The 27,928-nt window shown below is 47.3% G+C and overlaps 3 protein-coding genes across 13 annotated transcripts; 1 reads left to right on the forward strand and 2 right to left on the reverse strand.

Moving 5' to 3' along the window:
• Nucleotides 1-389: 389 nt before the first annotated feature.
• On the reverse strand, nucleotides 390-3,781 carry seta (SET nuclear proto-oncogene a). The gene is made up of 8 exons (XM_086205770.1): nucleotides 3,309-3,781; nucleotides 2,243-2,300; nucleotides 1,879-2,021; nucleotides 1,676-1,779; nucleotides 1,456-1,569; nucleotides 1,099-1,269; nucleotides 859-990; nucleotides 390-785 (listed from the first exon to the last, which is right to left on the reverse strand). Exons 1-8 carry the CDS (start codon nucleotides 3,379-3,381, stop codon nucleotides 762-764), a joined length of 819 nt encoding a protein of 272 aa, XP_086061896.1. The 5' UTR covers nucleotides 3,382-3,781; the 3' UTR covers nucleotides 390-761.
• Nucleotides 3,227-19,743, forward strand: LOC147259676 (serine/threonine-protein kinase N2-like). 10 transcript variants are annotated; one of them, XM_086205758.1, is made up of 22 exons: nucleotides 3,228-4,813; nucleotides 4,890-4,977; nucleotides 5,112-5,334; nucleotides 7,277-7,428; nucleotides 7,809-8,025; nucleotides 9,513-9,641; nucleotides 10,538-10,647; nucleotides 11,742-11,885; nucleotides 12,954-13,029; nucleotides 13,113-13,305; nucleotides 13,822-13,951; nucleotides 14,290-14,342; nucleotides 14,431-14,488; nucleotides 14,574-14,665; nucleotides 14,801-14,977; nucleotides 15,089-15,151; nucleotides 15,262-15,338; nucleotides 15,431-15,573; nucleotides 15,844-15,951; nucleotides 16,105-16,185; nucleotides 16,384-16,474; nucleotides 18,436-19,743. In XM_086205758.1, exons 3-22 carry the CDS (start codon nucleotides 5,157-5,159, stop codon nucleotides 18,627-18,629), a joined length of 2,466 nt encoding a protein of 821 aa, XP_086061884.1. In that variant the 5' UTR covers nucleotides 3,228-4,813; nucleotides 4,890-4,977; nucleotides 5,112-5,156; the 3' UTR covers nucleotides 18,630-19,743. The 10 variants fall into 10 exon arrangements, 8 of the variants coding, with proteins under 8 accessions (XP_086061885.1, XP_086061884.1, XP_086061883.1 ...); XM_086205757.1 differs by having other exon boundaries at nucleotides 3,228-4,424; nucleotides 4,504-4,977; XM_086205761.1 differs by having other exon boundaries at nucleotides 3,281-4,813; nucleotides 5,193-5,334.
• A 423-nt stretch (nucleotides 19,744-20,166) lies between these two features.
• On the reverse strand, nucleotides 20,167-26,973 carry slc25a25a (solute carrier family 25 member 25a). Of its 2 annotated transcripts, none has more exons than XM_086205773.1 (10): nucleotides 26,729-26,973; nucleotides 25,303-25,429; nucleotides 25,122-25,209; nucleotides 24,928-25,039; nucleotides 23,399-23,557; nucleotides 22,338-22,490; nucleotides 22,154-22,261; nucleotides 21,893-22,060; nucleotides 21,519-21,669; nucleotides 20,167-21,327 (listed from the first exon to the last, which is right to left on the reverse strand). In XM_086205773.1, exons 1-10 carry the CDS (start codon nucleotides 26,888-26,890, stop codon nucleotides 21,146-21,148), a joined length of 1,410 nt encoding a protein of 469 aa, XP_086061899.1. In that variant the 5' UTR covers nucleotides 26,891-26,973; the 3' UTR covers nucleotides 20,167-21,145. The 2 variants fall into 2 exon arrangements, with proteins under 2 accessions (XP_086061899.1, XP_086061898.1); XM_086205772.1 differs by having other exon boundaries at nucleotides 20,167-21,330.
• Nucleotides 26,974-27,928: the final 955 nt, after the last annotated feature.

Genomic DNA, 27,928 nt, shown 5'->3' on the forward strand with positions numbered 1-27,928 from the left:
TAAATGTAAATTATGTGAGATAACAGGTCTTTTTTTTTTTTTTTTTTACCCGTGAAGCAGTGGGGGCCAAAATTTACAAGCTTGTTTTTTTCCATTTTGTTCTTTATTAAAAATGTCATTTCAAATTCCATGGATATCTGTAAAACAATACAATGAAACAAAAAAAAAAAAGTCCCATAGAAATGGTGTCAAAATAACCACTCTCCCCAACATACTCCGGCCCCTCCCCCAACTAACCCCACCCCCCGCCCCCTTAACATTACAAGTCAAAGGAATGAGCTGGTACTCGTTAACCATGTTGGGGAAAAAAAAACAACTTCAACACCCCAACTGAAAAAAGTAAAAGAAAAAAAAGGGGGGGGAAATAATCGAGGTCTGCTAGTGCTAGGTCACTACACCATGGCTTTAATCAATTTACCAACCACACAACCTTAACAGGAGGAATTCTGTGTGAATCGTATTCAAAGTCTACTCAGGATGCCGAGCTGATTCTATTTTTATGCTTTTTATCATTTTTATTATTTTTTTAGATGACCCTGGGGATGTACTCACAATTCAGGGCAAAGTGCCATTGGCCTTAGATGAGTCAAAGGAGAACATAACATGGCACCAACAGGTGAAGAGGCTTCAGAGTGTAAAATGAAGCACACGGATTTAAAAAAAAAAAAAAGTAAAAAATAAAATAAAACCTTTGCTCCCGAACATGAGTGGAAAAACCAATAGGGAATAGGAAGTTGAGGGTCTGGGTGGGTGATGGTATCTCAGTCGTCTTCTCCCTCGTCGTCCTGGAACAAAGTGATCATAAGGTTAGGGGGTGTGGTGGAAACATCATCATAGTCGTCGTCGTCATTATTGTACCTCTCCGTCCTCGCCGTCGTCTTCTTCATCCTCCTCTCCGTCTTCGTCACCCTCCTCGTCTATGTCCTCCAGACCTTCTTCGTCCTCTTCATCGTCCTCACCTTCACCCTCGTCATCATCCATGTCAGGAACCTGCCGATGACATTTTGTGTGCTTTTACCAGACAAACTTAACAGCGTCCAGCAAGAAATTGAGATCTTGGAGCGTGTGGGGATACGTGTTTGCTGACAGTAAACATACCAGGTAGTACTGCAGAGGGTTTGGCCAGATGTCGTCCTTGATGACCTCCCCGAGCTCATCGGCGCCGGCATCGGCGTGATCAGTGAACCAAGTGAAGAAGCTCTCTGGCTCTTCATGTTGCCTCTTCCTCCCTGCTTTGTTCTGTGTCTGGCTGGAGCGCTTGGTCAGGTCCTGAAAACGCAGGAACATAATTCAGTGGCACATTTATTTAAAACTTCCAAATATGCCCCCTCTGGACTTGGGCATGAAATAATTCATGAGACAGGAACTCGCCTCAAACCAAAAAACCTTCTGCGAATGAGGAAAAGTCTTAGCAAGATGCGAGTTTCTCTTACCAACATTCTAAGTCGCACATACCTTTCCTGATTTCCATTTGATTTCTGTTGACTTTGAAGATGGGTCTCCGCTCTCGTTCAGATGGAATTCTTTGGAAAGAACTTTGTTTTCGAAGTACGGATTTTCATCGAAATACTGCAACACAAAACGCCCCTGGGTAAGATGACAAAAACCTGCAAATCTGTGTGTGTGTGTGTGTGTGTGTGTGTGTGTGTGCTTGCACAAAACAAGCAATACTTACAAAATCTATTCTGTAACCTGACTTGATGTCTTCAAACTCCGTCACCTCCACCCGGCTCAGGTAATGAAGTGCTTCTTCATCTTCCTCCCCCAGTAGGGCAGATACTGCAGGACAGATTGTGTAATTAAACACTTGATGTGTGGTCCAAACCACAGAATAGCCGCTGTCAATTCCCTCAGACAGACCCCGAGTCGGAGGCTCACCTTGTGGATGGTTGACAAACGTGGTGACCCAGAAGTTGGGAATTTTAGCGATCAGTTCTGACCTCTTCTGAAAGAATGGCTGACGAAGTTTGTTGTATTTCTGTTCTACTTTGAGGATCTCCTCACTGGCTTGCTCGTTCAACCTGAGGAGAAACACAAAGCAACAAGTCCCTGGAATCAGTAATTGAATATCATTTATTGTGCCGAAGGGTGCAGAAATTACATTTTCATGCAGTAGTGTTTCTGTAGTTAGTTCCTCTTCCTGTCAAAGATGTGCCAATTACCTCTGAGGAAATAAAATCTGAGACATTTTCAGCACGTGTTGCATACCTGTTTTATTAAAAATTAACATCTTTTTAATTACCTGTCAATTTCGTTTTGAACTTCGTCAATGTGTTCAATAGCTTCTTGCTGCTCTTTCTCTGTGAGGAGGAGAACAAAAAAGAGGATCATGCAGATGTTCACAGCAAGGACAAACTTGTCTACAGCTGAATTTAATTGATTTGTTTGTTATAACAATTTATTACCTGCAACGGACAAAAATACAATGAAGGAGCTTCAGGGAATATTAGAATGAACGAGGAGAAGGATATTTTAGCGGTTAATCCAGAGTTTATGGTCAAACAACTAAATCTAGGACGTTGTTGAGCAGGGCACAAGCCCGTGGTCCTCCGGAGGTTAGGGTACTTCAAGCGGCCAATAGCAGCAGCTCTGGCGGCTCAGGCTCTCGCCGTTTCCTGCCGGCTGTGAGCGACGAGGCCGCGTGGTTTAAATGTGGGACATCTGACTGTACACACGGAGCCGCGATAACGTGAGACAGCGAGCTGAGCCCGATGCCAGACCAGACCCCCCGAGCAGACCCCGTACCCCCGCGCCCAGCCGTCCTCAGAAACCCACCCGGCTCCACGATAGCGGGGAAGGTGTTTTTTCTGTCGATGACTAACAAAACACAACGTCGTCAGCTAGCGTTAGGTAACTTACCATTACAACAACAACATTAGCTGGCTAGCTGCTAATGCATAAATGAAACTGTAAACTTTTCCGGTCAATTAGTGCCACACTTGCAAATTTAAATCTGCGTTATTAATGAAAACAGCACATAGAAAATGGACGATTAGAATACGGCCAGTAGCCATCAACATAACCGGCCACGCTGGTGATGCTAATTTAACCAGCTAACATGGCCTCTCAGCACCGGTCTGAACTGAACAACAGCAGGCAAAGCTAATAAACGCGCTAGCTGGTGAGCTAGCTACGAAATGATAACACCCACACAGCATTCACCGCGGTCAACTGCAAAGCAGGTCCTTAAGCCAAATTAAAGCAGCACACATAATAATTACAAACAATATCGCATTCAGTGGCAATGCAAATTATGTTAGAGAAGAAAGTGAAAATGGCGGTGAACAGGAGGCCGCCATTCCCCTTACCGGAGGTTTCGTCCGCTCCGTCATGGTTCGAGTTCAGCTCCTTTTTACTCACTTTTGCCGCCGAGGCAGACATGTTCTCGCAAGCTCGGGTAACTTACGGGCGTCTGAGAGAATAGCTGGTAGCTTTGAATCGGGTTTCTCCCAGGACAGGAGAACGTTAATTCAGCGTAAAGTTCAGCGCGCAGAAAGCCAACAACGTGCTGCTCTCCACACAATGTAGCTGCCGAGGAGCGAGGAAGTCACCGCCGCCGCCGCTCACGCGCTCCTTTCATTACCCGAACGCGCCTCGCCGAATGGACCAGCGACGAGCTCCGCCTCTCAAAATAGGTCTCCTTCCTCGGCTCCAATTTGCTCATTTACCACCGTCTCTTCTCTTAAAATGACACACAAATCGATCCGGATTTCAAATTGGCACACGGATCTAAAACAGTAGCGGTTTCTTAGCCAATTAACACCGAAAACACAATTATTCCGACCGGCCCGAACCATCAGCGTGACCGACTCGCACTTGCGCACTTTATAAAAGAGATGCTTTTGCATTCTTTTAGTGCTGATTACCCCGTTACTTAATTGATTATTTTAGATAAAAGGGTATTTAAGCGGTTATGCCCAGAAGCTGGCGTGCTAATTAAGGGCACTTTTAAACAAATCATTGTATTAATATTATCACCACATTAGTCAATTTAACGAGGGGACCTGTTAAGCTAGCAGACGTGTATTAGCATAATTTCTCTAAAAGATTAGCCTCATTATCCTATTTAGCAAACAGAACTCTTAAGCTAGCTCTTCTTGGCGTATTTCATCTAATTTTTTATCTTCAGGTGGTCTTCTTTAGATAAGGGAGCTGTTGAAACTCAGCATAATTCCTTGTGATATTAGCTTCAGATTATCCTGTTTAACCTGGGGAAGGGGGTAGTTAAGCTAGCTGATGCGTCATGTGATTAGGACAAGTTTTGTGTGGCGAAATTACAGCCTGTTTACATGTGTCTCTTTACGTTGACGGTTATTCGTGGCTGTCATTCTGCCGTGCAGCTGCCAAGAGGACAAGCAGGCAGCTACAGGGCTGCCATGCATCACCTAGCAGCTGCGACTGCCTCCCCCAGCCCCCGTCAGTCTGTATGTATATGGTTATTATGGTTATTAATTTCAGGCTTCCTTGTCAGAGCAGATGACAGACATGTCGTCAACACTGCAGGCTTGTTTTCCTCCCTGTCCCGAAGAGAGCAGCAGCGGCTCTGCCTGTTTGTCCTTCAGTTGGTGACAGTCAGGAGCATGTGGTCATGTCCTGGCCAATGCGGAGCCCAGAGCAGGTGACTGTCAGAGGAGCAGCAGCAGCAGAGCTGGCACCAGAGAAGAGCCCTGCAGAAACTCCACCTCCCTCCCTCCTTCCCTCCTCTAAGGGATTTGGTTACAGAGTAGAGGATGAGGAGGATGCAGCGGGAAGGGGATGTTGCAGAGCAAGCTGCAGCGGGGAGGCAAACAGGAGGACAGGCTGTGTGATTCAGGTGTCAAAATGTAGGAGCCGCATCTTTGAGAGTGTGTGAAGGCACTGTAACATCTGGGGAAATCTTGTGTCTCAAGGATAGTGAAGGTGGAGACTCGAGAAACCTTCCCTCCACCTCCTCAGAGAATGAGAAATTAGCCTTTATTCAGCAGAGCATCACCTGAGGTCAGTGAAGTGCAAAGTCATACTGTTTACACCTGATTTGAACGTTCTGTCCCACTTATTTTGTTTGGAAACGTGTGCATGCGACCCAGCTCTGTTTCTCTCGTCTTCCACCACTTGTTTTGATCGCCAATCAGTGTGCTGTTTGTGAAGCTACCCCAGCTGACCTGTCTGGAGCAGTAATGAAGCAGCGCTCTCGATGTGCTGTCCCTATCCAGGATCAGATGTTGTCCACAGCTCAGCAGATGCTGCAGGATAGCCGTTCCAAGATCGAGCTGATCCGGCTGCAGATCATCAAAGTCACCCAGGCTGGGAGCAGCAGCGATGTTAGCGGTGACCAGAACAGCTCCACTCACGGAGGTCAGAATCACAGCGTCATGAGTTTCCACGAGCGTCTGGTGTGTTTGGATGCATCTGCTCATTGTTAGGAATCCTTCTTCCTTCTAATATTCACAGCTGAGGAGCGTCCCTCTGTTTGCAGATTAGACCAAAAGTGACATGAAATAATCTTCAGACTCCAGGAGCAACGTCAAAACATCTCTGACGCAATTCTCGAGTGGCGCGAGTTAGCTGGCTCTTTCAACCAGACGTTGACTAGAAGATTGATTGCTAAGAATTTTTGAGCCTCTAAATCTCAAGTCCGTCATGTGTGATGAGGGTTCAGGCTGGAGTGGATCTGTGCGATCCAGAAGCTTCAGCAAGCTGAGGGAAACCCAGAGTGACTGCTGATAATCAATCCCAGCAGCACCAGTGCAGACGCTGCCTGCTACAATCTTATTTTATTTACCATTGTAGAATAAAAACCTTTGAAAACAGAGTTATTGTAGTTCAAGTACCAGTCCTGGAGACGCTTGTGGTACTGTCCAAAAAGGCAGGACTGGTGAAGGTGCAAGCCTGCATACCGATACCGTATAACTTATTTATCCTGAAACCGGACCCTGCTACTTCCCAGTTAGCTCAGTGATCAATGATTAATATTACATACTGGAAATCAATTCTTCTTCTCAGCCCTAAACCGGTCGTCCACACAGGAAGTTGTTCTGTGTTTCCTCCAGCTGCGTGAAGAATTGATTGTTATGTGATGTTGGTCAGATGGAGGGAGCAAAATGTCAGCAGTGTGTCGATATTTTACAGTCTGAAATGCTGCAGTGCTGAACAAAACATGCAAGGGACATCAACTCTTGCTCAGCACAGATGTCATGAGACCTCCAGACCCTCCGTCCAGATCGTCCCCACTGCTGTGGTTGTTGAAGTATAAACGTTAGCGCTACAAAGCTAACACGAGACCTCCAGTCATCGGCAGAGGGAGGCGATCGTTGGGCCACATCGCGGTTGTTTTAGTGTCTTGAGCACTTTTACTGAGTAACATCAGCCTTCAGCTGGTCTTCGTCTCGCTTGTATCAGTTCAAATGTTGTTGTTTTTTCAAAGGAACAGTAAATTAAAGTTGGTAAAAAAGAAAGAAAGAAAAAGAAACAGTTGAAAATAGACGTGTTTTCATTTCCTGTAGAAACATTTAAGTAAAAAGGGAAAAAAAAAGGCAGAGACACTCAGTGTCTGTCTGGAATATTGCCGGTGATCGGACTGATGAGAGGAGAGAAACCTTTGTGACAGCATTACTAAAGAAGCCTCCCTTCTTACCCGGGATTTGCGCCCTCTGAATATCCTGACACTACAATGTTTGTTTGTTTTTTTCTGGCATGAAAGTAAAAGTCGATCAAACACGAGTCCAAGAACTCTGCACTTTATTCCCGAGCTCATATTTCCTGTCTTTGACTGTCTCCTCTCAAATTATTCATCAGACTCGAGCCATCAGCAGGGAATTGAAGGCTTCTCAGCTGCTGCAGTTCGCTTAATTCACTTCATCCTGGTTGGGGAAAAATATGACAAATCCCATCCTTGCTGCTGTCACAACAAAGAGGAATATCGCCAACGACAGGGATGATCTTAGGAGGATATTGTTTGATGGGCGTTTAGGGAACATTCGGGATCTTTTGGGAATGTTTAGGGGATTGTTAAGGGAATATTTAACATTCCATCTACGCTATGTTTGCAAAACCTATTCCAGCAGCCTTATGTGGACCCACCAATACTGACTCAGTGTACTCTATTAAGGTCCTGGCATTACATCACAAGAACTTTTACAGGAGTCCTAGAGGGAACATCCTATATGGATTTCTTTGAAATTTCCCCTGAACATTCCCAGAATACCTTGAGCGTTCACTGCAGAAGTATTGATTGGAGGAATGAAAAACGCTTCATTCTGAAACCCTCCTATTAGAACATGTGTTTGTTCCCTCTCAGGGGTCTCCCCGCTGGCTGCCAGCCCTGTGGACAGGCATTTCTCAGAGTTGCAGTACTACATTCAGAGAGAACAGGACGCACTGGTGCTGGCCAGAGATGTGGTGAAGCAGCTGGAGGGAATCTCATCGCTGGACCAGAAGGCTCTGGTGGAGGTAATAGAGAAGTAGACTTAGGAACATGTAGAAGCCTGTTGGAAAAATCCTTCTGATATCGTCAGAAATCCTCCTTCACCTCTCACGTGGCCGATAATCGTACGCTCCTCTTTGTCTTTACGTTGCTGTGGAGACGAAGCGAGGGATGATGCGTGTTTGGAGAACAGAATATAGATTCAGTGCTCTAAAAACAGCCAACTTTTCCTCCAAGGATTAACAAAAAATAGAAAATTTAGCAAAAGTGAAGCCTGGTGCAATATTTAGCACTTAAGCCACAAATTAAACCTGATGACAAAGAACCTTCCCCATTACAGTCCTGATCAAGAGGTAGAAGCATCATGTTTAGAGGGCCAAGCACAACAGATCTGTCTCACCATCAGGCTCAGTCCCGGGTGCAGGAGTCCACCCAGAAGCTGTACCTCCTGCGGTTGTCCCTGGAGACCCACCTCGAGGATAAGAACCAGGAGCCTGTAGAGCAGCCTGCTGGGGGGGTCGACCCATCGCTCAGACCCCCCAAGTGCCCCCTGAACCCCAGACGCGGGTACCCGCTGTCCTCCTCCCTGCCCATCTTCTCCATCAGACCTGCCTCTCTAACAGGTACCAGGACTCAGCTGTTGCTCAGGACGCAAAACTGAGTTGTTTGTTTTTTGTTTTTTTTAAGGAAATTCATGTTTTTGTCATAAAACAGAGAGCCGCTCCTACAGAATCAGGGCCGTTTGCAGGTTGAAACTTGTCACAGTTTTATCTTTTTGGAGCATTGCATCGAGTAGCACATAGGATTAATATTTCAAAATGTACCCAGTATATATACCCAGTATATATATATATATCTATATCTATATCTATATATATATATATATATATATATATCTATATCTATATCTATATCTATATCTATATCTATATATATATATATATATATATATATATATATATATATATATATATATATATATATATATATATATGAATATGAATGAGCAGAAGTACTTTTACTCCACTTCCATGTGTTCATCCTGGTGTTAGATCACAATTCCACACGTTGCTGTTTGCGTCTCCGCTGGAATCTTGATTCTTCATGATTGTAGCAGCTAATTTAATCGATGTTGACGATGTTAGTGTGAATATGTTGTGACTGGAGAAGTGGTGACTTTGCTTGAGTCACCTGACGGTTGTGGTTGAGTGGTTGAGTTAAGAGACAGTCTCTTCAGGTTCATATTGATTCCATGCATGCTTGACAGGGATTTCTGTGTTTGAGTTTCATGATTATTTTTGAGGAATTTTAAACTCGACCAGGGTGGAAAAAGTCAAAGTAATTTGTTGATAAATATTTTTTGTTTTTTAACAGTATAAACAAATACCATGAAATATTCTGTTGGAGTTTGAAATCTGCATCTCCTCTGGTATTGAGGCCAGTTTTACAAAGACATCATCGTCAGCAGCTCCGGTTTTTTGGTGTGCAGTAAAAACCCAGAATATAATTTTCCTTCGAAGAACAAACTTCAAAGTGCATATTGTCAAGCCCTCGCCTGTTGTGTCACCAGTGTTTGAACATGAGCTAGCATCCACTAACCCCTGGCACTGAATATTCAGCACATGTAATCTGTTGGTTTTGGACGGCTTAGATGTAAGCCCGTCTCTCCACCCTGCACGAGGTGAAAAAAAAAGCCTTATGATGATGATATAACAAGGAGACGAATTCTGGAGTTGCACTGTTGGCAGCGAATAATGAGCACGAGTCTCTGAGCGATGAAACACTCGGGGTGGTTTTCTGCTCCGCAGCACGACAGCGAAATGCAGAGAAGGAGGATGCGAGAGCTCCTGACAGCCCTGATTAGAGACTTGATTCCAGGAGATTTATGTACGCTGGCAAATCAAAGGATTTATTTTGAACTGCTGTGTTCACTTTGGTCATCCGTCTTGACTGAGACTCATTAGAAACACACACGGTTACCGTGACTGTGGAGGGAGAAAATCCCTCTCAGTTTTCACGATCAAGTTCATTTGTGGATGATGTTGAATATGATATAGACAGCATTTTTTTCTTTTCAGTCCCACATTAACATTCCTTCATTCGTTTTCAGGCAAACTTGAAGTCAAGCTTCTTGGGTGCGAGGATTTAATGAGACCTCTGACTCTCTCAGACCATGAAAACCACCTGAGACCCACCAAGGATGCTTCCCCGGCGGCTCCCAGGCCAGATGGACCCTCTGGTAGGTTCAGTTGTTAATGTTTACATTTCATGGTTTTGACCTGCGTTTGTGGGTTTCTATAAGTAAAACAAAAGATTCGCCTAATTTTACGGTCATGGGTGATGCGTTGTATTATTTAGATTTAGCTGATGCATCCCTAGGCCGCCCCGATCACGTCGATGTACACAAGTACGAAACATTTACATTTATCTCAAAATGAGAAGAGAAATGATGAATTAATATAAATTCAGTATAAAGTTGAGGACATAAATAAATAACAATAATAATATTAATAAAGCATTTGCGTATGAAGCAGCTTTGGAAGTCAAGTAATGGAATGCAGTGCCCACCTACGTTCAAAAAAACGATGGACAAGCACGATGATACGACATGTGATTATCGTCATCATGATGATAAACGTTCCTTGTATGGGACCTTTCATACAAGGATTGCAGCTCAAAGTGCTTTACGACAAAGAGAAGAACATTGAAATCATGTTACACACAGTTGCGTATCATCTGCGTAGCTATGGAAACACACATTGTGCTCTCTGGTGATGTCACCAAGTGGCAGCGTGCACAGTGAGAGCAGTAACGGAGCGAGGCAGCTCCCCCGTGCATCTCTTTTGCTGCTGTGCATTTGTCAGTCCCATAAATCGTAAAACTGCCCTCCTTTGATGTTTGTCCTGAACCGGTTTAACACACAATCAGACCCAAATTTCAGGGCTGTTAATGAAGACGTCGCAGTCAGTCGCATGCTGCTGTCAGGTCCAAGTGGATAAGTTGTTATCGGAGTTGTGGATCGTTTTAGCAGCGGCTGTCTCGGTGCTGTGGGCCCTTCTGAAGCCTCTAAACGCCTCTTCTCCTGAAGGAGGTCTTGAGGTGTTTGTCTCACTCACGTGTCTGTGTGTCCACCAGCAGAGATGAGCGCCGTGCTCCGGCTGGATGGCAGAGTGGTCGGCAGGACCCGGTGGGCTGCCGTCAGCAGGCTGAGCTGGGACCAGACCTTCTGCGTCCAGCTAGAGCGAGTGAGTCCACTCACACGTTACTGGTTAATCATATTCATTTTTTTAAGTCAGACACAAAACATTTGATTAGACCACATTGTCTCCTCTTACTCTAAACATTCATATCTTCTTCTTCTGAAGAAGAAGAAAAATAAAGTTTAGGAGTAAAACATCTGGAACAGGGCCCAACTGGATTTTTGAGCTCGATACCAATTTCAGAGCAGAAAAAAATCACTGATTACAGATGTGTGCAACCGCTATCGAGACTTTTTGTGCAGGACTGAAAAGAAACCCTTTCTCCTGTTCAGTGTGATGTAATTATGTTAACTCAGAAGGCTAAATTCCTTTTTTCATCAAAGAATACTTAACACCGTCATACACGACCGTTTAAATGAAGGCCAAAATGAAGTCGTGAGACAAACAAGACGGAGCACTCACTCTGGCCGACACACTACATGACTCCATTTTTAAATCCTCATCAGCATCTTTCAGTAAGTAACAGCATGATGTTGTTGTATGTTGATCAGAGAATCTTCTTTGTAACATTAATAACAACTGATGAATAATTTGGAAACCGTGTCAGGTGGCACTTCCTGACTTGTGATTCGCTGGCTGTAAGTACATCCCTCTAATGACCAGCAGGAGGAGCTGTTGTAGCAGGATACTGCAACAGTTTACGTGTGCTGTAGTTCTCCTTGGGACCAGCAGGTGTCTCAGTGGTCTGTTACAGGGTGCAACAAACTTCCAGGAGGCTGACAAACAAACAGAAGCATGTTCATTGCTTCGCTCTCAGTTTGTTTGTGAGGAGACATGAGCAGGAATCAAGGGCGCGCCAGCAGTTTCCTTCAGGGGAAACTCTTCAGAATGTGACGGCTGCAGTTTGGTACTCGTCAGAAGGGAAAACACTTGTGTTAGCTTGATTGTGTCACTCAGAAGTAAGACATTTACTGAGTTCATCCATAAGATCTTTATTTCAGATTAATGACTCAGGGTCCAAGTTTACTCACTGGTGACTTTAATGCCTCACTCAGAAGGCCAGTCAGGTTCTGCGTGCCTGGTTCACTTCTGCTCATGTCTTATTTCTCAGTATTGTTTGTGTGTTCTGTCCTCTGAAGTCTCGAGAGCTGGAGATCGGCGTCTTCTGGCGGGACTTGAGGGCCATGTGTGCAGTCAAGTTCCTACGACTGGAGGAGCTGATAGACACGGCAAACCTCTCTCAGGGTTTGAGCCTGGAGCCGCAGGGTCTCCTCTACGCCAAGGTACACGCTGACCTGCCGGTTGGACGATGACAGAGGTCAACGTACAGTCCGGCTTCAGTTTTATAAAACCGTGGTCCACCATAAATGGTACACGTACATCACACGAGGGTCAGGTTTGCGTTTAGGCTGGGACAACTTGTGTAGCCTCAAACAACAAATCAGAACTCCATTCAGAAAACAAAATATTCTGGAAGTTGTTTGCTTGTGATCTTGTGGAAATCCAACAAAGCCTAAATTCATGTTTTGTTGTTGATGTTAAACGTGAGTCGGCTCTGAGTGTGAAGCAGCCTTCAGACTCAGGACCTGGAGACCTCCCCGTCTCTCCTGCTGCTCACTGTCACTCACCTTTACCATCAGTTTCATCATTTTAACTGCCTCTGGATGAAGCCACTGACCCAGACACGCCAGCCTTCAGTTTCTGATGGGGCCTCTGCTGGTGGTGGGCAGTAGGATGGTTATTTAAGTCTCGGTCAATGACTGTAGGAAGCGGTGCAGTGGACTTCATGCCCTGCTAGGGTCAAACATCCACCTGCAGGGTCTTGAGTAGACTTCTTCATGCCCACAGTCTGGGGGTTTCACCTTGAGCGCTTATGTAATATAACCAAGGTGTCATATGAGCAGTAGCTACCAGAAAAAGTTTCAGATTGGTGGAAAATATCATTTACTGACATGTAAACAGTCTTTGATTGAATTCAGTTTGACATCTAAAGAGTCTTGTTTTGATTCCTATTCCCTGGCTTTTACATCTACACTGTATATTTACATACATGCACCCACCAGGCTTTCTATGTTGTGTGGCCATAGAGTGGAAACGATCAGTGGTGATGGTTAATTAGAGGAAATAACAGGTTCCCGCACTTTAATTTGTAGGAACAAGTTATAGCTTGTGGCTGTAAAGCTGAGCGAGTATTTTGTGGGTGTGTACGAGCCGCTGCTGTGCTTCGCTCAACACGAGCTGTTGATATTTGGACCAACACTCCCTTTTGACCTCTGCCCAAATATTTGATGGTGAGTTGGCGTCTGGTGCCCATGAGCAGTCCTAACTCTTTCCTCTGGCCTGAATTGAAGCTGCGATTCATTGACACGGTGGTGGAACGGCAGCCGAAACTCAGACGTCAGCGATGTATCTTCACTAAAGAGAGAGGTACGGAGGACATTGGGGACTTTACCGCCCTTCGTGAGTACCATCGGCCTTCACGTCTTCTCTGATCTTTGCTTTCTCCTCAGGGAAGAACTTCCTCAGAGCTGCTCAGATGAACATGAATTTTGCCACGTGGGGTCACCTGATGATGAGCATCCTCCCTCGCTACAGCTCCTTCACCTCTTTCAGCTCCTTCCCCTCTACAACTCCTGACCTGGTGGTAGGCAGCACGCCTCCCCCCACAGAGACGGAGCCTCAACACACCTCTGCACTGCCAAGGTCACAGTCTGAAGCAGAATGTTGCGTATTTTTAGATATAGTTGGGTAATGTCCTACATCGTGGAGCTATGCTAACACTTCCCACCCACTACCATTCATTGTGCTAAGCTAACAGAAGGGTCTTTGTCTTCCTGTCTGTCACTGACAATGATTGACATGTTCCTATAAGTTGTGTTTTCAAGTATTTGTACTTTTCGTAATTAATTTTTCTGAATACTTAGTCGTAGTTTATTTTTTACCCCATTTGAACACAAATACTTGTACTTTCAAAGCAGTTCTTCGCTTTATTTTTAAGACCTTTGAGTAGAATCAAGTTCTAGCTTGCGTCATTGCATTAACCTCTCGTGATCCGATCAGACATTGATTGTTCTCATTTTTACTTTACTGGGGAAGCTGAACCCGTACTGAGCTGTTTTCTGTACTTCTACTTGGGATTGTCTGCACTTTACTCACCTTTGTGTTTAATTTGACTTCTAACTAACACTTTGTCTTTTTCTTTTCTCTGCACATCTGCAGCGAAGCTCCAGTCATCCAACTCAGCGTCACCGAGGAGCAAACATCTCCCACCAGCCTCGAGGCGGGTGAGACCATCGTCGCCTCCCCAGCACACCAAACCTCATGTAGGCCTGCGCTTCAAGAACAACTGGTAAACAGTTGCAGCTTTAGTTGTGTAAAGTGCAACACAACATTTACGTTTGTCGCCAACATTATAATTGGACTGTTTTAACAAGCGAATGAGAAAAGATCGGAGCAGAGCTCCACTGCAATCAGCTGGGTTTCATTGGTCCTTTTAGAGGGGAGAATAACTTCAAATGTGATCTTAAATGGGATCATGGAGACTTGTTGAGAGCGGAAATGTTACCAGAGGACAAAAGCAAAAACCGTCGTGTCCCAACAACTGAACCTCCTGCTGCTGTTGGGACACGACGGTTAGGAACAAATCCTGATGACAACTAAACTTGGTTTCCTTTCTTCTCTCTGTAGTCGTCAATAAACAGCACAGAAGAAAAGGAAGATCAGCCTGCATCTGCTCTGAAGTACAAACACACACACACACACACACACACACACGTGTCCATGCTGTAAACATACAGACATATTCTTCTGTTGTTTATCTCTCTCAAGGATGCAAATGGATGATTTGAGATTCATCTCCGTCCTGGGCCGCGGCCACTTCGGGAAGGTAACAGTTTCAGAGTTTGTCACTTCAGCTCGTTTTATTCCATCAAACTAGTGTCTTGTTTTCTCAGTGAAAGCGTTGTGTTCAGGTCCTGCTGGCTGAGTTTAAGAAGACAGGAAAACTGTACGCCATCAAAGCCTTGAAGAAAAGAGACATCGTGATGCGGGATGAGGTGGACAGGTGCGTCAAAGGAAAAAGTGTTGTGGTTAATGGTTGAAACTGAGCGAGTACTTTTACTCAAGTACTGTACTTGTCAAGGTATCTGTACTTGGAGTTTGTCAGATAAATCCAAAGTAAGGGACCGTCTCGCTGCAGCCTCATGAGTGAGAAGAGGATCTTTGAGATGATCAACGCGTCCACTCATCCCTTCCTGGTGAACCTGCACGGCTGCTTCCAGACCAGTGACCACGTCTGCTTCGTCATGGAGTATTTACCTGGCGGTGACCTCATGATCCACATCCACAATAACGTCTTCACCGAGGCCCAAACCAGGTCAGTCACCCTGGACCCGACGTGGTCGTGCAGTTTGTCTGCGGGAGTGTAAACGTTCCACGCTCGTGGTTCCTCCCAGTATTTTGATCTGGATTCTACTGCTGTGTGCAGGTTTTATTCAGCGTGTGTCCTGTTGGGTTTGGAGTTCCTGCATCTTAATAAAATCATCTATCGGTAAGTCGCACCAGCTGGAGTCACTGTGCTGCTGCACTTTCCAGCAGCTCTGGACTCGTGAAGAGGTAACTAGAGCAGGTCGTCATTTACCTTGACTGTGTTTCATGCAGAGACCTGAAGCTGGACAACCTGCTGATGGATGCTGATGGATTTGTGAAAATCACAGACTTTGGGCTTTGTAAAGAGGGTGGGCTCATGCTCAGGCACCGTCACGCTCCCGTTCCTACGAGTGGAACCTGTGATTATTGTTCTTCAACCCAGCTGTCCTTCTTTTGCCAGGGATGGGTCACGGAGACCGCACATCCACGTTCTGTGGGACTCCAGAGTTTCTGGCTCCTGAGGTCCTGACAGATGACAACTACACCCGAGCGGTGGACTGGTGGGGGATGGGCGTCCTCATCTACGAGATGCTTGTGGGGGAGGTTCTTATCAAATTTTCCATGCTTTATTAAGTGATATGTGGCGGTACAGCCGCTCTACACCAGCGTGTGCAGCTGAGTTTTCACACTTGACAACTCTTAATAAAAAGTAATGCATCAACTTTTACTGTCCAGCGTTTTCAGAGACGTGAGCACAGAGACCCTCCTCTGACCCAGGCTCGTTAGCTTAGCACGATGGAGGTAGCGGCTATTCAGCTCTTGGCCGGTTCCAGTAGCAGGAACACTAACCGACTGTCTCTGGCCTGCTCCTAGTCTCCCTTCCCCGGCGAGGATGAGGAGGAGGTGTTTGACAGCATCGTCAACGATGACGTGCAGTATTCAGTGTCTCTTCCTCCAGATGCCATCGCCATCATCCAGAAGGTGATTAGCACCAGTCTGCCCGTCTGCTGTGTGTTTGATGAATGGCCGACACGCGTTACTCACACGTTACAGGTTTCATGGGTGACCGCCATGATTCTAACTTTGAGCGCGTTGGTCCTGAGTCCAACTCAAGTACTGGCCTTCTGTCTGCAGCTCCTGAAGAAGAACCCGCTGAAGAGGCTTGGAGCGGGAGAGCGAGATGCCAACGAGTTGAAAGGAGAGAAGTTCTATGAGGTAAATCACCTGCTCTCTTGTTCTCTTAACACATGTTCCACTGTTCCCTCTGGTGACCTCAAAGACGACTTGGACAAATGCACAAGACCAAGTTGATCTTCCTTTTCTGTCTTAACCTCTGTACATTTGAATAAAAATGCTATAAATAGAAATGGTGTGTATCTATGAGAAGAGAAGCTCATTGTCAACTCCTCGCAGACCATCGACTGGGAGGCTCTGCTGGCCAAGAAGGTAACGCCGCCGTTCCTGCCGTCAATCAAAGAGTCCGTGGACGTCAGCAACTTCGACAGTGAGTTCACTCGCCTCCAGCCCATCCTGTCTCCGCCCTCCAAGCCCTTCAGCCTCTCCACTGAGCAGCAAGAAGCCTTCGCCGACTTCGACTTCTGCGCCCTGCACGGATGAAAAACATGATAGAAAGACCAGGGCGGGAAACGCCCACCAGCTGGTAGCACGGTCAGATTATTCTCCACCTCAACATCTGGGACCTCAGGGTTCTCAGGCTCAGAGTTCATGTACAAGCGTGCACTTTCTCCTCCCACTCAGTCCCTGGTTTTTACGTTCCCACGGGTTAAAGACGAGACCCTCGACCACTTGTTCATGTTTGAGATGAAATCAACAACACTGTCACAAGCAAGTTCAGCTGTAATTACCATAGAACAGCATTCGAAGAGGTTGATCACATGACCTTCTCAGCCTCCCTCATACTCAAAATGTTTAGTTCACTAAAGAACTCTGACAGTTTTGAATTCCAACAGTCGTCTTGAATTAGTTGGTTCTTGTGTTGCTTCATCGGCAGGTCACTCGATTTGATTCCAGCTGACACAGAAAACGTTGATTTGATTTGAAAGAATCCGTTTGAAAGCCGGACAAGTTCTCAGTGCTCGCTGGAGGATTTGCTCCCATGACTTCACAACTGTTTGGTTGCACAGACGTCACAACAACGGGAAAGGAGGAAAACATTTGTGAGTTGGAACCAGGTTCTAAACTGAGCTTAAAGCAGAGATCTGCTGAATCACTGAGCTGCTGACCCGGTTCTTTGCAGAGAACCCGGTTCTGTCCTTCACCTTCACGCTACTGAAAGAGCTTTTCCTGCCCTGGTCTTGATTTACTGCAGCTCCTTGGTGTTTAGACGGGACGCTGCAGACGATCCCATGGCTGACCACGCCGACTGTTCCCATGGTCATGGTTTCATCTGTCCACTAACAGCGAGGTGTTTCTACTTCCAGCGCTACCAAGAAGACCGATTGTGGCCCTTTATAAAGCACCGTCATCTCCTCGAAGCTCGGGTTAGTTAAGTGCAATTTAGAGAAACTTGATTTCGGTGTTGTCTTGATGTTACCTGAGAGATCTGATCCACTCCACGTCAAAGGGAAATATTCCACTTTGAACTCCACTTTTGACATCTGCACTTTAATTTCACGGGCAATTTGCCTCCAGTGACGATCTTCCGAAGTCCTCGGGCCTACATTCCTGAAGACGCTTGAGTTTGTCCGATTATTTCACTGGTTGGTAGCAGAAAACACTCGCCTGACGAGCTTCCACTGATGCTAACGTGCTAATCTAAGTGTTGCTGCGCTGATCTGCTCTGCTGCTTGCTGCCTGTGAGGAGAAGCAGTTCTCTCTTCTAGAATCTATAAAATCATATATCAGAGAGGGAGCCAGTCGGTTAGACGAGGAGGACGTTCAAGCTCAGTCCACCGAGTCGGCCTGGAATGATTAACAACCCTTTAGTGAACAAAATGCCAAAAAGTCTTCAGTTTCAGGTTTGTCAAAATGAGAACTTTTTGTTCTCTCTGTAAAGTCAATTCTTGCATTCGGTTTTGGCCCGCCGGTCACGCGAGGCCTCGTCTCCTCATATATACGCCTGGAGTATTCCACGTGGATATTCCACACATCCAGGCATCAAGAACCAGACATGAGCCTCTCGCCCGGGCTGGTCAGAACCTTCCAGGGTCACTCTCTCCACGTTGAACCCTGTTTTGGATCCAGTCGTGCATATGTGGAAACAAGGTGTGAAGAAGCTAATTGGAAGCTAAATCTTTCAGAAAACAGACCGTCAGTGTGTGAACTGGTGCAAGTCTTTCGTGTTTCATCAGGGACGAAGGTGTTGATCACTTGTCTCACTTCACATGAAGAGAATCCAGCCAACATGGCGGTGTGTGGAGGCCTCGGCGAGCGTCCCGCCTGCTGCACTCAGCTTGCTCTGTGGCCTTTTGCTGGGTTTTATTTCCTGATATTTCTATCTGACAGGCGCGGTAGGTGCTGCCGTTCTACGCATCACTGTGACAGGCTTCGCCCACTGCCTTGACCCAACAAACAAGCTCATCCTATTCAGCCTTTTTTCAAATCCAGTGTGGAGCTGTTCCATGTTTGTGGAGTCACGTGTGACTCCTGCTGGTAGACGCGCATGGCACCTCGTCAACTTGTGCACTAGAAGTCTGTAATTGCTAGCAGTGTCAACGAAGCCATAAAAAGTCTAATATAGCCATAATGCTAGGAAGATATCCGTATTTTCAATTTAGGAACTCATACTGTGTGATTCTGAGCTCTGATGATGTCAGCGGGGAGGGAGACGAGGCAGCGGCTGTCGTTGCTTTCAAGGACACTGGTGACACGGACATTTAATGAGACAAGTTTACGTTCTCACAGCGTGATGAGAACGTCCCCGCTGGTGTGGAGGACATTGGCTTTTTAACGCTACCGCACACTCATGATGTAGAGTTCTTTATTTTAGTGGAACGTATATACGGTGTTCCTCGAGGTGTCCTGCAGAAGGCTCCTCCAGTGCTCCATTCTGGAAGGGTGAGATGCAAGAACCCAAAGTTAAAGTTACTGGTTGGGCCGCTAAAGGTTCCTGTGATGTCACTGGGGTTTGAAACGTAGAGGAAATGCCCCTAGCTGTCCCCTAGATGTTCCCAAGGTCATTCTCAACGTTCCCTCAGGTTCTTCCAAATAGCATCGCTGCTCCTTTTAAAGAACTCAACATCCTAAACATTCCCAGTGTTTCCTCACAAATACCATCTCACTGCCCTTTTAGAGAGCCGTGAGAACCCAACAGGGAGACGTTCTTTACACTCGCAAGAACATTCTGCAAACATTCTTGTAACCTAAAATCTTAGTTGGGGAACTTTTTCATCCAACCTGTTGAGAACCGTATGGAAATTTTTACTGTAGGCTCCAAAACTGCGCTTTGTAACTCAACCATAACGTAACCAAACGGAACGTTCTCCTGCCGTCACGTGGAACCGCCAACCCGTCAAACTTTTGGACATTTGGGTACCTGATGGTACGCCAGTTGGATCAAGTCTAACGTCCATCTGCCGACTCTGGATGTGACTGTCAGCCAGACGAATGTGATGAAAAAACCAGTGGGTTTAGCTGCTGTAGCACTTTACGTTTCTGCTGCTGAATATTACCTGTTATATGTATGTACTCTGTATGTATGTACTTTGTATGTACAGTATGTAGAAGCATCCCGACCAGGAATGTCCATCTGTACAGATGACCTACAAGCATATCATCTATGTTTTAATGTCTCTAGTTGTCAATAAATAAGGACAAAACAGTTAAAGGTCTGAGTGAATGTGTAGAACTGGCGCCATCTAGTGGTGCATCACCGCAAAGCTGCAGATGTGTCGCACCTGCCTGGAGGTCCTGTACTGTCAACACTTCAACTGTATGTTATTTTTCTTTTGTGTAGTCAAACTGGGGCTGCTCAGCCACACACACACATCCTTGTTCTTATATCTTTGTGAGGACTTTAAGTGACGTAATACATTCCCTAACCCCTCACCATCTCAACTGACTGCCTGAACCTAACCTGAACCTGATTCTAACCTCGACCTTAAAACCAAGGGTTGACCTTCAAACGGCCCTCTGAAGATGTGAGGACCGGCTAAAATGTCCTCACTCTGCGAAACACGTGTTCTAGTCCTCACTGTGTAGCAAGAACAAGAACAAACACACACGAAGACTCCTGTGTTACAAGAATTTGCATTTATTTGCATCAAAATATTCTTAAATACTAAAACGCATTCTTTACAAAAGAATTAAATCTTAACACCTGGATCGAGTCATTCAGAGGCCGTTGGGCGTGGATTAAAGTGCAATACGTCACTCATCTTTTACAGACCGTTTTTTTTTCTCCAAATACAAACGAGAAAAAAAACAACAAAATGTGCTCGTCTTTAATTAAACATCCAACCTGAGGTGAACATTAAGACATTTATACTTACAAACCACTTGGATCTGCAGACAAAAATGCTAAACACTGTTGCCATGGGGACTCAATGAAGCTCCCGTCAACACTTTACCAGACATTTAGTGTTGGACAGCTACACGTCGAGGCTGCTGCCTGCTAACGTTTGCTGTCTGAATACAATCACGCCACATTTAAAAGAAAAACAAAATCGCACTTTTGGCTCTTCAGACGGGCTACGATGCAGCGTTTATCTCCTCCTCTGGAAAATAAAAATAATAAATACAAGGATGGAAATAAATACTGTGCTCATTCGTTCAGGACGGGCGGAGAGAGCAAACTCACGATGTGCAAAATTCTCTCGTTGAGGAACAATCGCTTCTTCAACAGGAAAAACTTTCATGATGTTCTGATGGGCTCGTTTCAGTAGCGTTACTTTAAACTCACGTGAGATGTCACGCAAACACGAGAGACAGGTGAACTGCTCCAACGGAGCGACAGCGACGACATTTGGTCCTGGAGTTTCAGACCAGCGTTCCTCCCTCACACTTCTTCACAACAAAAATAGCAGCGGTCACGACCTGAGCTCACAGAGTCCATATCCTCCACCGGCCTCTCCTCTTACATCAGCTGACATTCACAGAATGGGACGGCTCCACGAACCCTCACAGGGGCCACGAGGTCCCTGGGATTCCCTAGCATGAGCCCTGGGAGAGGGAGGGGGGGGTGTTTGGGTCAGTCTTCATGTGAGGGGGTGGAGTTTCAGCGTGACATCACCCCCAGCTGCGTCTTCAGGTGCTCATAGACCACGTAGCTGATGCTGACAGCGGGGATGACCTTGAGGAAGTTGGGGGCCAGGCCCCTGTAGAGCCCCGTGGGGCCCTCAGACTGCAGGATCTGCCTGAAGAGGCTGGTCATCGTGGCCTGCTGGCTGCCCTCCATCGCTGCTACACGGACCACAACCAAGGAAAGAGATTAAAATCATTTTCCTCGAGTGGAGGTGATCTCAGGTGATCTACTGGCTGCTGTGATGCAGCAACAAGCTAAGCTAACGTTTGTGTTTGAAGACGTCAAGCCAGCAAAACTTCACAATGAATGACTTCAACACCACCAGGACGACGGCTGAGGGTCTCACCTTGTGCCTGCATGCGGGTTCTGATCAGAGCCAGCGGGTAACTGGCGAGCTGGCCGCAGGTGCTGGAGACGGTGCCGCAGGCCAGCAGGACAAACACTCCGGGGTCGGTGCTGTTGGCGCCGTACTGCTGCAGGTAGTGGTTCTTTAACGTCTGAAGGGGTAAAAAAAAAGATGAGAATGAGACTCAGTTGTGGTTCTTTAACCGCATTCATGTCTCCTAGTCCTCAAGTTTCGGTTCTGTAACTCAGTTCATTCGTGGCCTCCAGGCCGGTGGTGCTGCTCTTAACACTTGGGTCACCCTGATTCATCAGTTCATGGTCATCAGACAAACTGATGCTGCGATGAGTCTGAGGCGCGCGGGGGCGAGTGCTCACCTCATACACAGCCAGGTCGATGCCGGCGTACGGGATGATGCCCAGCATGTTGGGCACGTAGCCTTTGTAGAACGCCGACAGTCCCTCTCGCCTGAAGATCTGCTTGGCACAGTCTGAGATTCCTGAGTACTGACCGGTCTTCCTCAGAGCCAGGCGAGTCTTCAGCACCTGAGACGATACATGAGAAGACGTTCAACCCACAGGCTCCCGCCGCTGATGTTCCATCAATGCTGCCAGGCGCAACAATCACAGCTGACTCACCTCCATCGGGTAAATGGTGCTCTGGGCGATCACGCCGGCCAGTGATCCAGCAACAAACCGCTCCAAGATGCTCAGAGTCTCCTTCTCGCTGCCAATCAAATGTTTGATCTGAAGAAACAACCAGACGTTAGTCATGTGACCTCAGACAACATTTGCGTCTCCGGGCCGTCGTCTCGTCGCTCACCTGCTCGTAGGCCATGAACTTGAGGGCCGACTCGGGGGCGATTTTGATGATATTCACGCCATTGCCTCGCCACAGCGACCTCATGCCCCCCTCCTTGATCATCTGCATCAGCCCACTCATGATGCACATGTTGTTGGTTCTGGTTCCATAAACCTGGAAGGAAACCAGACTGTCAGGTCACGTGACGCGACAAAACCAACTGAGCAAAATCCAGACTTGACTCAGGGATGAATTGTTCATGTTGACGTGAGCAGAATAAAACTGGGTTAACCCAAGTTTGCTTAATTCTCAGGAAATCGATCGGCGGGGCTCAAAGTTGACTGCCTACTTGCCAGCTGACGCACATCAGGGCCGCTGACACAGATCCCGTTAAGACCTTCAGCCCATTGACGACGCTGGATTGAGCTCAAGATTACACAGCAGAGGGTGTGAGGCCTGACGGCAAGTCCTCATTGGTCAGGCGTCAGCGTACATTCAGACCCTGGACTCTGCCCCCCCATTACCGCTGCTTACTCATTAACTGAAGGTCTTAGGTAACTCGCTCTTGAGCAACGTTCGCCACTGACTGAGTCACTGCCAGCTGGCCGCAGGGTTTTCATCTCCTTTTCAAATATTTGATTTGGGACATTGGTCCAGCTGATAATGACTTCCCCTCCGTCCAGGCCCAGACCAGGTGCGGGTCCTGTCCACTGGTGCGTCACCAGAGAGACCAGGCGCCAATAACGGCCCCCTGCTGAGAATCTCTCCCGCAACCAGCAGCTCCAAAATGGAGGTCATGCTGTCCAATAGCAACACTAACAGGATTTTAATTCGGCGTCCTCGTCTCCATTGAGCTCTTCGCCCGGAGTCTTAATTGACCCAATATCGCTTCAGCAACCAGCACTGAGTGGGCCGGACCTCGGTGACGCGTGTCTAGACGGCACACCTGTGGCAGTCCGGGTTTCAGGTCAATTACACGCCAACACAGTCGTGACCAAAGCCTGCAGCATCAGGCACCAACGTTACATCAACGCGTCAACCTCTGACAAACTGCCTCCCTTCCGACTGTCCGCACGTCTCACCTGCATCATGACTTTGAGGCGGTCCAGGGGGGCGGTGCAGGTCCTGGAAACAGCTCCAGCTCCTCCACCTGCGACCAGGTGCCTCCACCACATCCCAGTCTGTTTCTCCTCCTCAGTGAACTCATCAGGCACCATCAGGTTCTCGCCCACGTCGAAGATCTGCCCACAGACAAGAATCCATGTTAGACAACATGAACACAAATTTCTAGGAATTCCGTCCCTGTGGTCAGGAACCGGTGGCCCCCGTTTGTGCAAAGCTGAAACCTTCTCAGGAAAAGGGGCCCTGAACGGTGGCACATGTCACATGACACCCGGTTCCACAGGACATTTTTCACAGGTCAGTGATCGTCGCTGCAGCGCCACGTCAGTGAGGCTCTCCTGACTAACGTTGAAAGCACTTTAGAGCGAGAGCAGCTGATGACATGGCGGTCAAAGTCGGGGCCTTTAATCGGAGCTCCGGTCCGCCAGGAGGACCCCTGACTCTGCTCACACTCAGACACGTTTGGCCCGTCAACGGTCACAAACGAGGGACTGAGGAGAGGCTGGAGATGTGTTTGACATCGTCAGATGGCCTCCTGACGAGCCACGGGACGGGAGGGACGACACTTGTGACAAAAATAAGTATTAGGGAGAGCGATAAATGAATAAAACAACATATGAAAGAGAAAACAATAGGTGGGAGGCGGGGCTCACCCTGGATGGGTCACCTGTCAATCACAGGGCTGCAGCCATAATGACAGACAGCAAGAACCCAGGGGAACAAGAACGGCGCTCAAGAAAACACCACCTGTGTGCTTTGGACTTTGTTCTGTTGCACCAGTTTCTTAAATTCGTGTTATACAATTTGTTGGGTCCATTGGCAGCCGCGGCCTAATTACCGCCTGTATCTCGCTGGCGGGGAGATTCAGAGCCGTCCCGATATCGGACCTGAACCTGTGACCTCACACTGCAAAAAACATCAGATTGTTAGGCAAAGTGCAACGATCCAGCAGCTCCTCGGGTTTCATCAGCCTGCCCGGTAACTCCTGCTCTATTCTTGGCCCTCGTTAGCCTCATTAGGAGCCACATCCTTGAGCTAACTGGCACAACAGTGGAGCTCACACAGACGTCCCGCAGGAGCCCTGCTGGCTTACTTAACCTGCCCCAACTGGGCCGCTTCTCCCCGTTTACATAACACAGCAACTATATCCTCCTCGTAATCCCACCGGAACGGGAAACATTCCGTTCAGAGCCTAAAAGAGCTTAATTGCTGACGCACGGCTGCAGCAAAGTGAGCCTGTCAGGGAATCAGGTTCAACTGACCCCTTTATCTGAGACTGGTGGAGGAGCCGCACCGTGTGACTGGTTTCAGTGGCAGAAACACAATCAGGTGCTGTGTTCCTGGAGGACCAGGACAGCAGGTGACCCCCGCTACCATCAGGGGTTACTCAGGGCTCAGCCTGCCCCGCAGCCGCGGTGCTGCTCAGCGGACCCTGCAGCATCTACCTTTTTAGGCTAAATGTGAGTGGAGTGCAGGGAGCGGAACGAACCGTGGAGTGTTTCCAGTAGAGGATGATCTCAGGAATGCTCTCCGTCTTCTCCACCATCTGGTAGTTGCTCCAGTCCCTGCTGCTGATGGTGATCATCCCGTTCTTGTCCATGCTAGAATACAGAGGTCACACATTGAGCCACGTGTTCCAAAATATATGAGCTCAATCGAAGAAAAACAAGTGTGTGACATCACCTCTTGAGGGCTTTCTCTGCCTGGCGCGAGGAAATATGCACGCCGAGGTCCCGCAGAGACTGAATGAAGTCTCTGGGGTCAACGTGACCTTCAGGAAAGAAGCGACACACAGAAGTTACCGAGACTGAAACTAAGACACAAAATGAAACCAGCTCATCTCGACCCGGCAGCAACCACGTACCAGCATTCTTCCTGTCCAGACCCTTCACCTCAAGCTTGAGGTCTTTCTCGTAGTCCTGAAGGTAGTGCACGAACTCCTCAAAGTCCAGTTGGCTATCGGTCTCATTTTCTTCCCTTTTTAATGTTTTCTGCAAAACACATCACCAGACGGTGAGAAATGTTCGCGCTCGCTTGGCGAGGCTGGCCTGAAGAACGACTCCAGTCATTAGAAGCAGTTTGTGGGGCGGCAAACTGCTTCAACACCAAACCAACAACTTCCAAAATGTACTGAACTCAACTGTGTTTGATGCCAAAACCACAAGCACGTCATGTTAGTCCACAATGTGGAAAGGTACTTTAGCGTCATGACTCAACAGGGCGCCGCCGTGACCTATTTGCCAGGTTGCTGCATTCTTGGATGACGCCAGATTCTCCAAGACAACCTGGTCTATCTTTGCCCAGGACGGCTTGCTGACCCGCCAGCAGCTTTAATCCGGTCTGAGCCTGGGCCTCCTGGACTGAAACCAGACAAGGCACTTGTTGCATAGCGGGGTTCAGTGGTGATACTTTACCCAGCAGCCCTGCGCAGACATAGAGATGATATACAACTGTCACGCAGTAACTGTACTCTACGCCACAGACATTTCTGCTGCAGCTCACGCTAACAGGACGGATGCAGACTTGAGCCTGGCAGCCCGTTAACGGGACATGTGACAAATGCTTTCACTTCATGGTCTAGAAGTCATAAATAAAAAGAGAGAAAACCATCCGTCTGCAAACTGACACCAAAGGGCGAGCGACAGCTCAGGAACCAAAACCAGCAACTGGTGCAGTTGCCCAAGTTCAAATTTTGGAGCCTGAAATGCAGTTGACCTTCCACTTGACATGAAAACTGCTTTTACACCTGGATTTGGCGGCTTTTTTGGAGGGGTTAATCTGGGTGTCGTGCTCGTTTTATGTTTTGCAGCTTTCATTCTATGAATTACTGTCTAACCACAGTTGAACTTCCTCCATCACAGTATTGCAAATCGATGTCATCAACCTGGCAGGTTCCCCGTGACTGCGCCGGCCGAATTCCTCTTTAGGGTGGATTTTCTAATGACGCCGTCCTGATCCCGCACGCCCCGTCCCCGCGAGGCAACAGTACTCAAAGTAGATCACTTAATTTATTTTTTCATAACACTGTATAGTTTTTTTGTAAGAATATAATTAAATATATGGTACAAACAAGTTGTTTTTTTTTAAGAAACTTTTATCGTGATTACTTTCCTAACAGCTCGCGCGTTCCGTGGCCTACTCGTAAGGCTTCTTACTACTCCACGCTAATCCCTCCGGCGACCGGAACCAAAGGATTTAAAGTAAGTGGATTTATTAACGTAGGGCGCTTAGAAGAGGTGTTTTAACACAGAAAGCAGTAAAACCTTGACTTGCGTAGTATTCCCCCCTACCTTTCGCCAGCGCTGGTACGTGGAGAACTCCTGAGACGGCAGGAACACGCTGAGTTTGTTGAAGAGAGAGTTGAGCTCCGACGGCAGGCCGTTGGACTCGAAATACTCCACTTCCACCGGGTCGGAGTTGGACACCGGGACGTAAAGGCACAAGCCGAGCATGGCTCCGGTAAAGAGGCTATAATAAATAAATAAATACACGTGAAGGTGCCGACCCTTCACGGGCAACTGATGAAATGCCGGTAAGGAAGCGCCGGCTTCTAAAGAATTTCAGAAGGCCACGCCCCTTCTGGGAATGGCGCTGCATCATTGGGTGCTACTTACGCACACCAGACGTCATTTTACTACCAGCCAATAGCAGAGGCCGTCCATTGATATGCTCGACATGTCCCACCCTCGAGTAAAGAAATCAGCCAATCCCAGGCGTTTTTTTGTATCCAGCGCCAGTGACCAATCCTGACCTCTCGTTCATTTGAACGGCCGCTGTTTGCTGACGCGACCCCCAAAACACGGCTAGCAGGGTCAGAACCACCGGGACGCCCCTGCGAACAGCACCCGGGGGAAGACAGGACATCAACGTTATGAATGTGGCCCTACATCATTAAATATATTAAATATATCAAATATCATTCAGTAGAGTTTGACTGGCGCCTGAATCCTGAGTTTGCTGCGACTTGTGGTGACGTCATAAACTTCTGCGGGCCGCACGCTGTGTTTTGCTGCCGTTTACTGGAATTTGTGTGGTCCCGTGGTCGTGTGACGTCACAAAATCTCTGACTTCTCAGTCATTCTGATGGAGACTTAATCACCACTGACATCAGACCCTCAGACCCCATTCGACCTCTGGACGACACCCTCGGCAGCCTGTGACGTCATCTGAGTGGCCACGACAAAATTAAACCAAAACGCAACCTGAGGAGCTGCGCTGATAGAAGCCACAAAGGTGCTGCAGCTGAACGTCAACATGAATCCACGTTTGATCGAGTGATGACCACGTGATGTCATGAATGCCAGTTGAAAAAAACTGAACTCGAATGCAAGAACGGAAGCCGCCTGAAACCACGAGGCCACTTTGGTGTTCAGTGTTGCTGCTGACAGGCGTTTGGATCTCAGGTGGAATCGGACGGACGAGCACCGTCTCCAACCACGCATCAGCAGCTCGGACACGCCACCGGCTCATCCCGCCGTTGATCAAAGGAA

This window comes from Aulostomus chinensis, chromosome 6 (genome assembly GCF_037954235.1).
Source record: "Aulostomus chinensis isolate RoL2024-O1b breed Wild chromosome 6, RoL_Achi_v1.0, whole genome shotgun sequence".
In the NCBI taxonomy this organism is placed as follows: Eukaryota; Metazoa; Chordata; class Actinopteri; order Syngnathiformes; family Aulostomidae; genus Aulostomus; species Aulostomus chinensis.

Bases quoted from the DNA above. Each gene is read 5' to 3' on its own strand.
- seta (XM_086205770.1), bottom strand. From the start codon at position 3,381: ATGTCTGCCTCGGCGGCAAAAGTGAGTAAAAAGGAGCTGAACTCGAAC. The intron at 1,270-1,455 runs GTATGTGCGACT...CTGCGTTTTCAG, and splicing joins TCAAATGGAAATCAGGAAAG to GACCTGACCAAGCGCTCCAG. The intron at 786-858 runs GTACAATAATGA...ACTTTGTTCCAG, and splicing joins ACGACGGCGAGGACGGAGAG to GACGACGAGGGAGAAGACGA.
- slc25a25a (XM_086205772.1), bottom strand. From the start codon at position 26,890: ATGCTCGGCTTGTGCCTTTACGTCCCGGTGTCCAACTCCGACCCGGTG. The intron at 25,210-25,302 runs GTACGTGGTTGC...TCTTTCCTGAAG, and splicing joins TCTGGACAGGAAGAATGCTG to GTCACGTTGACCCCAGAGAC. The intron at 22,491-23,398 runs GTGAGACGTGCG...GTTTCCTTCCAG, and splicing joins GCCTCAAAGTCATGATGCAG to GTTTATGGAACCAGAACCAA.
- LOC147259676 (XM_086205758.1), top strand. From the start codon at position 5,157: ATGAAGCAGCGCTCTCGATGTGCTGTCCCTATCCAGGATCAGATGTTG. The intron at 14,489-14,573 runs GTAACAGTTTCA...CGTTGTGTTCAG, and splicing joins GCCGCGGCCACTTCGGGAAG to GTCCTGCTGGCTGAGTTTAA. The intron at 14,666-14,800 runs GTGCGTCAAAGG...GTCTCGCTGCAG, and splicing joins ATGCGGGATGAGGTGGACAG to CCTCATGAGTGAGAAGAGGA.